We start from the raw sequence: 8003 nt of genomic DNA, 5'->3' as shown, positions 1-8003 counted from the left end.
CCATACCCTCATCCCCCCACCTGACTGCGCTTTGGAAGTTGCTTGGATTAGCTCCACTGAGCCTGGCCAAGTGCTCACACCTCCAGAAGACCCGGACCTCCTGGTGTACCCCAATACCCCCTCTTTCCCCACCGCCTCCCGCAGCCAGTACCCCTTCCTTCCCCACAGCCTCCCATACCCCTTCCTTCCCCACAGCTAGGATCTCCAAACTCCCCCACCTCTACACACACACACACACACACACACACACACACACACACACACACACACACACACGGTTCTCAGGCAAAGGCCTGAGGGGCAGGGTGGGGCTCTGAGATTTACTAGTAGAAGCAGAAATAGAGCCAGGGCACCTGTGGCTCCCGCCTGTCCTCCTAGCTATTCAGGAGGCTGAGATCTGAGGATCGCAGTTCAAAGCCAGCCAGGTAGGAAAATCTGCAAGACTCTTCTGTCTAATGAACCATCTGCGAACCAGAAGTGGCGCTGCGGCTCAAAGTGGTAGAGTTCGTCTTGAGCAGAAAAGCTCAGGGACAGCGCCCAGACCCCTGGGTTCAAACCCCACGACCGACCAAAACAAAAGAAAACTAGGAACGAAGTCCCCGGATGACAAGATTTAAAAGCATCGTCATTGAACAACTGGAAACAAAACCACTGTGGGCCTGAGACCCTCCCTGAAATCACTCTCGCCCTGAGGGGCTGGGGCCTATGCCCAAGCTCTGGTCTCCACATCACGCAGACAGCGGGGAAGAAGTGCTGGTGGGAATGGAATGTTCTGGAAACGAGGCTCAGAGGAGCCCCAGGGAGCCCCAGGAGACCAGTAGAACATGGCTCACGAGGAGGAGGAGGAGGAGGATGGGGCTGAGGAAGGAGGCGGCGGCCCAGCTGGTGAACCTCATGTTGGCCACGTGCTTCTTGATCCACGGGGTGAAGAAGGAGATGCTGGTGTAGACGCTTGGGAACTGACGTTTGCCACACCCAAAACTCCAGCTGGCCACGCCCATCTGGATCCAGGTGGTGTTCAGCTGGCAGAGGAGGGAGCTGCCAGACGTGTCCTGCGCAGGGGACAGAAAGAGGGGAGACAGGTTTCAGGGGGACAGCTGGAGGAGGCCTCTGGTGAGACGGGAGTCCAGCTGGGCTTGGACTGTCAGCAAGGATGTGACCAGACTACAAGCCTGCTCTACAGCACCCAGACTGCACACTGGGGTCCATGCTGGCTTCTGATCCTGCTACCTCACGTCCATCCTAAAGCCCTTGGTGGGTCAGTGGTAACTCCTCCTCCTTCTATATTATTATTATTATTATTATTATTATTATTATTATTATTATTATTATTATGCTGGTCCTGGGGCTTGAACTCAAGGCCTGGGTGCTGTCTTTAAGCAATTTTGCCCAAGACTTAGTGCTCTACCACTTGAGCCACAGCTCCACTTCTGGCTCTTTCTAAGCAGTTTATTGGAGATAAGAGTGTCATGGACTTTTCTGCCCAAGCTAGCTTCAAACCATATTCTTCAGATGTCAGGGTGACAGGCATGAGCCACCCAGCACCCAGTCTTATTTTGTGTGTCTGGTGTGTGTGTGTGTGTGTGTGTGTGTGTGTGTGTGTGTGTGTGTGTGTGTGTGTGTGTGTGTGTGTGTTGTATGTGCCAATAGTGGGGCTTGAACTCAGAACTTGTGCTGCTGCTTGGTGTGAAGAGATTGGTATTCAGGAGACTGAGATCTGAGGATCGAGGTTCAAAGCCAACCCGGCAGGAAAGTCTGTGAGACTCTTATCTCCAATGAACTAGCAGAAAGCTGGAAGTGGAGCTGTGGCTCAAGTGACAGAACTCTAGCCTTGAGTGGAAAAAACTAAGGAACAGTGCTCAGGCCCTGAGTTCAAGACCCAAGTACTGATATAGAAAGGAGGAAGGGAGGGAAGGAGGGAAGGAGGGAAGGAGGGAGGGAAGGAAGGAAGGAAGGAAGGAAGGAAGGAAGGAAGGGAGGAAGGGAGGGAGGGAGGGAGGGAGGGAGGGAGGGAGGGGAGGGTGGAGAGGAGGAGAAGGGAAAGAAAAGGAAAGCAAGAAAGAAATTTGTGAGGTCCTTACCAAAGACACACACACACACACACACACACACACACACACACACACAGAGGAAAATTCAAATGCTCTGTGGTTTGAGTAAGAATAGAAACCAGCACCACGCCCAGGGGGGAATAAATATACTTTCTCAGAACCCCCAGGCAGAGTTTACAAACTTCCTCATCTTGGTGCATTTAAATTCTGGATGAAAGGAATAATTTCTAAGAAAAGACCAATCATTTAGACAAATTGCAATGGTGATAGAAAGCCTGACTCGGCCAATAACTATGTACAAAACAACTTAAGAATTGCCCAAGAACTACCCCTCAAAGGGAAAATGTGACCTTGTGGTTTCATAGGAACGTCTATACAATCTTCAAGGCGGGGAGAATTTATGTTATGTCAAATGTTCCAGAAACATGGACAAGTAATTTTCAAGAGCATACAGGGACTGGATACTATAACTTGGTCAAGAATGTGGGAGCCCCATCCCCTGCTCCCCACCATTTCATCCCTTAATAAGCTTCCCTGGTGCACAAAGGCTAGGAGAATTAGGCCATTAGCTGGGCACCGGCGGCTGACGCCTGCTATTCAGGAGGCTGAGATCTGATGATCCAAGTTCAAAGCCAGCCCAGGAAGGAAAGTCCAGAAAACTCTGACCTCCAATAAACTACTCAGAAAAAGCCAGAAATGGCTCAATTGGTAGAGCTCAAGGATAACGCCCAGGTCCTGAATTCAAGCCCCAGAATCAAATAAAACCCAAGCCAGCTGCCAGTGGCTCACGCCTGTCATCCTTGCTACTCAGGAGAATCTGAGAATCACAGTTCAAAACCAGCCTGGGTAGGAACGTCTGTGAGACTCTACTCTCCAATAAACCACCAGGAAACCGGAAGTGGCGCTGTAGCTCCAGTGGTAGAGCGCTCATCTTGAGTTGAAGAGCTGAGGGACAGCGCCCAGGCCCAGAGTTCAAGCCCCATGACTGACCAAAAAAAAAAAAAAAAAAAAAGACCTGTACAATGTCATGATTCTTCCCATGATTCTGCACAAAGCAGAGGAAAGGAGACTTTGATTAGATCGTCCCCCAGCCAGCCAGGTGTGACCTCCCCCTAGGGGGTCTTCTCCTCCTCTCTTCCCCCCACCCACACTCCACACCTGACACGTGTCCAGGCCCCACTCCGGCGTGAGACACAGCATGTCATTCCCGATAAACTTCTTCTGGTTTTTCCACAGCAGGAACTGGTACCGGTGATTGCAAATGTCATTGCTGACCACTCTCATGGCCAGCTCCTGGAGATGGTATGGCGCATTTTTGGTACCTGGTTGAGCGGGGAGGAGAAGGGGGAGGGAGAGAGATCATTTTGTGTGTGTGTGTCAGTAGCAAAGCTTGAACTCAGAGCCTGGGCGCTGTGCCTTAGCTTTTTCTCTTCAAGGCTTGACAACTACTTGCACCATGCCTCCACTTCCGCCTTTTTGGTGACTCACTGAAGATGAAGAATCTCACAAAGGATGAAGTAGTCTTCACAATGTGGAGAATGAACTATACAGCTTATAGGTCAGGGATGAGAGAGAAAAACTGGGAGAGCACCAGGGAAGGGGGGGACATTGTCCAATAAGAAATAGGCTTTTCACCTGACTTATGGAACCCCTCTTGTCTATCATCTTTATAGGAACAATCAAATAATTTAAATTAAAAAGAAGAGCCGGGTGCCAGTGACTCATGCCTTCATCCTCGCTACTCAGGAGGCTGAGATATGAGAATCCAGGTTTGAACTCAGCCCAGGCAGAAAAGCCCATCAAACTTTTACCTTCGATAAACTACCAAAAGATCAGAAATAGAGCTGTGGCTCAAATAAAAGAGTACTAGCCTTGAGTAAAAACCATAAGGGATAGAGCCTAGGCCCAAAGTTCAAGCTCTAGAATGGGCACAGAGAAGGAAAACTTATGTGTGTGTGTGTGTGTGTCTGTCTGTCTGTCCATGAAGAAGTTGTCAGAAACAAGTATCTCTGCTTCCCTGTACTCACCGTTACCCCCTTTCTTTCCCCATCCAACGGCCCAACACATGGTGCCGAGAGTTGGCTTGAAATTTTGGACAGGGAGGCAGACGGGCTGGATAAGAGGCGACCAGGTTACAGGCTCTCTGAGCTTCAGGAGGGCGATGTCCTCAGATATGCGATTGTTGAAATTCTCATGAATCACGATTCGAATGACCAGATGCCGGGTGCTGTTGTCCGGGAGTTCCTGGGTTCCCAAATTCACGCTGTACTGGTTGGGGTCCTTGGATCTGCCAAGCCAGGATGAAGAAAGACAGAGCACAGGAACAGCGAAGAGCCCTGATTGGAGCACTAAGATCCAGTGAAGAGCCCTGATTGGAGCATCCTAGCCCTGGTGAAGAGCCCGGATTGGAGCATCCCAGACCCGTTGAAGAGCCCTGATTGGAGCATTGAGACCCAGTGAAGACCCCTGCTGGGAGAGATAGGAGCCATGCCCTGGGGCAGCTCAGTACAAGGCCAGGCCCTCTAACTTCCAGGTTTATTTACCAGAATCTACACCCCTGGGCAGCAAAACGAAGGTTCCCTGGACGGAGGGCATCCTCCAACACTAACCTCTGTAAGCAATGTGCCGCCGTGATGATCCACTGGTAATGAATGAGCGAGCCACTGCAGATGTAAGCTCCCAGGAACAAGATACTCACATGCCATGGCCACCGGCCTACCTCGACGACCTTCCCCTTCACCACTTTACAGGACGCATTGGACTGACCACAGCTCCGGAACCAAGGCCCTGAGCCACCAAGGAGAGTTACAGAGGGGACTTCAAGGAGCAGCCCTCATGCAGATCAGGTTCTTTTGGCCAGTCCTGGGGCTTGAACTCAGGGCCTGGGCACTGTCCTTGAGCTTATTTTTTGCTCAAGGCTAACACTCTAGCACTTGAGCCACAGCACCATGTCCAGCTTTTTCTGTGTTTGTGGGACTAAGGAATCAAACCTAGAGTTTCATATATGCATTCTACCACTAAGCCACATTCCCAGTCTTTTTTATGTGTGTGTCAATCCACGGGCTTGAACTCAAGGCCTAGATGCTGTCTCTGAGCTTCCTTTCTTCTTCTGCTTCTGCTTCTTTTCTTCAAGGCTAGTGCTCTACCAATCAAACCACAGCTCTACCTCCAATTTTTTTGGTGATTAACTGGAGGTAAGAATCTCCTGGGGGATGCTGGGTATGTGGCCTAGTGGTAGAGTGCTTGCCTAGCAAGCACGAAGTCCTGGGTTCGATTCCTCCATACCATATGCACAGAAAAAGCCAAAAGTGGCACTGTGGCTCAAGTGGTAGAGTGCTAGCCCTGAGCAAAAGGAGCTCAGGGAACAGTGCCTGAGTTCAAGCCCCAGGAATGGAGAGGGGGGGGAGAGACTTCTCCAAAAATGATATGAATTATATGGGTCCCTGTAAGGCCACAGCCCACCTTCAAGATGGACTTATCTACTCAGGAAGGGCCTCCTTCAGGCCTGCAAGCAAGTGACACAGGCACCCAGCATCTCTGCCCATGACCCCCAAACCCTACCTTCCATATAGGGCTCATTCGTAAGTCTGGCAGAAGAAAGTGGAACTGAGATTAAGTCCTGAAAAGTCCCTGGTTCACATGCCATGGCAAATAGAGTTCCAACCCTCGCTGCTCCTTTCAATAATCCAGCCCTCACCGCTGTGTTCCTTAACAGTAGAACGTAGAGCAGAAGGCGGAGCAACTACATTGTGCGAAGATTCTAGAATTCATGATTTTTTGCTGTGCCAGTCCTGGAGCTTGAACTCAGGGCCTGGGTGCTGTCTCTGAGCCTTCTTTTTCTCAAGGTTAGCACTCTACCACTTAAGCCACAGCGCCACTTCTGACTGAGGTAGTTCATTGGAGACATGAAGTCTTTTGTTTTGTCAGTGGTTGGACTTGAACTCAAGGCCTGGGTGCTGTCTCTAGGTCTTTTTTCCGCTCATAACTAGCACTCTACCACTTTGAGCCACAGCACCACTTCTGGCTTTTTCTGTGTATGTGGTACTGAGGAATCGAACCCAGGGCCTCGTGCCTGCTAGGCAAGCACTCTACCACTAAGCCACCTTCTCAGCCCTCCACTTCCGGTTTCTGAGTGGTTCATTGGTGAGAAAGGTCTCACAGGGATTTTTCTTCCCTGGGCTGGCTTCGAACCATGATCCTCAGATCTCAGCCTCCTGAGTAGCTAAGATGATAGGCCTAATCACCCACCCTACCCCTTCCCTTGTAGGATGCCACAGCACTGGGTCCGCTCTGGAGTCTTGTGGAATGAACATGTGACTTTGGTCAGACTCCCTGTGGGTCGATCAGAGTCAAGGCAGGGCGAAGGAAGGTGAAATCACGGACCCCCTTCCCCCTTCCTCCCTCATCAGGGGTGACTGCAGTCAGGACAGGAAGAGGAAGCTGGGCAGATCTTCAGAGCCCTGAGAGAGTCCCATTTCTCACCTGTGTCTTGATTGAGCTAGTGTGTTTGCTGACATGTGTGTCCGGGCTTGGATTCTGACCTGGTGCGTGCATTCTCCCAGGACTGAACCTCAGCCAGGGTCCATCTGCCCTCCACTTTCCAAGTCAGGCATACACTGGAATCTCCCTGGAGACAGAGACAGAGAGAGACAAAGAGAGGCAGACAGACAGAGACAGAGAGAGATACAGAGAGACAGGCAAGAAAGATGAGAGACATCGAGACAAGAAATAGTCACACAGAGATAGGACAGACAGAGACACAGAGACAGCAAGACACATAGAGAGAAGACAGAGACAAGAAAGAGACATGCACAGAGAGAAAGACAGGGAGATAAGAGAGATGGAGACAAAGATAGAGAAGTGTCAGCAAGATAGAAGCAAGAGACAAGCCGGGGGCTGGTGGCTCACGCCTGTCATCCTAGCTACTCAGGAGGCTGAGATCTGAGGATCGCGGTTCAAAGCCAGCCCGGGCAGGAGAGACCGTGAGACTCCTATCTCCAATGAACCACCAGAAAACCGGAAGTGGCGCTGTAGCTCAAGTGGTAGAGCGCTCGCCTTGAGCTGAAGAGCTGAAGGACAGCGCCCAGGCCCAGAGTTCAAGCCCCACGACCGACCAAAAAAAAAAAAAAAAAAAAAAGAAGCAAGAGACAAGAAAGAGACAGTGATGGAGACAGAGAAAGAGATAAGAGAGACACACAGAGAGAAAGAAACGAGGAGACAGAGACAAAAAAAGAGGTAGAGAAGTGCAGACAGGTCTTCTGAACCCTTAGGTACCCCCAGAACAGCCATCCTGTTGCGTTCTGCCAGGAAGATTCACTTCACAAGGATGTGACTACATATATACATACATAAACACATGCATAAAGCCAGAAGCGGAAGTATGGCTCAAGTAGTGGAACACCAGCCTTGAACAAAATAAAAGCTAAGAATCAGCACCCAAGCCCTGACTTCAAGCCCCAGGACTGGCAGAAACACAAAACAAAACATACCCATAAACAAAAATCCTCAAGACATTCATAAAGACATTCCACCAGCAGAGATAAAGGCTGAGATCTACAGGAAATAATCATCAAAGACTCTCACAGCCAGGCAGCTCAAGGTCTGTTGCCCTAGCTACTTGGGAGGCTGAGATCTGGAGGATCATGGTTCAAAGCCAGCCCAGACAGAAAAGTCCATGAGTCTTATCTCCAATAAACCACTCAGAAAAAGCTGGAAGTGGCGCTGTGACTCAAGTGGTAGAGCTCTAGCACAAAGAAGCTCAGGGACAGCACCCAGGCCCTGAGTTCAAGTCCCAGGATCGGCAAAATACATACGTAGATAATAAATGAGTAAACAAATAAAACATACATAAAAATAGACCATCCTTCTAGAAATGTTCTAAGGGCCCCATCACCCACCTTGTCTGGTCCTCTTCACCATAAAGAAAAGGGGACAGAGATAAAGTAAAAGTTC

General features: G+C 50.1%; 1 protein-coding gene across 1 annotated transcript; it reads right to left on the bottom strand.

The window, feature by feature from the left end:
* Positions 1-603: 603 nt before the first annotated feature.
* Positions 604-5753, bottom strand: LOC138823929 (serine protease 46-like). Its single transcript, XM_070017434.1, has 5 exons — positions 5613-5753; positions 4661-4838; positions 4079-4338; positions 3210-3373; positions 604-1052 (listed from the first exon to the last, which is right to left on the bottom strand). Exons 1-5 carry the CDS (start codon positions 5695-5697, stop codon positions 786-788), a joined length of 954 nt encoding a protein of 317 aa, XP_069873535.1. The 5' UTR covers positions 5698-5753; the 3' UTR covers positions 604-785.
* Between the last annotated feature and the right edge of the window lie 2250 nt (positions 5754-8003).

Source organism: Dipodomys merriami, unplaced genomic scaffold (assembly GCF_024711535.1).
Source record: "Dipodomys merriami isolate MVZ:Mamm:240054 unplaced genomic scaffold, mDipMer1.0.p SCAF_125, whole genome shotgun sequence".
Lineage (NCBI taxonomy): Eukaryota > Metazoa > Chordata > Mammalia > Rodentia > Heteromyidae > Dipodomys > Dipodomys merriami.
The sequence above is the reverse complement of the archived record's forward strand: the minus strand, read 5'-3'. Positions and strand labels throughout refer to the sequence as shown.

Coding starts and splice junctions, on each gene's coding strand:
- LOC138823929 (XM_070017434.1), bottom strand. CDS start 5,697: ATGGCATGTGAACCAGGGACTTTTCAGGACTTAATCTCAGTTCCACTT. Junction 3,374..4,078: donor GGGAAAGAAAGGGGGTAACG/GTGAGTACAGGG, acceptor CCGCTCAACCAG/GTACCAAAAATGCGCCATAC. Junction 1,053..3,209: donor GGGGCCTGGACACGTGTCAG/GTGTGGAGTGTG, acceptor TCCCCTGCGCAG/GACACGTCTGGCAGCTCCCT.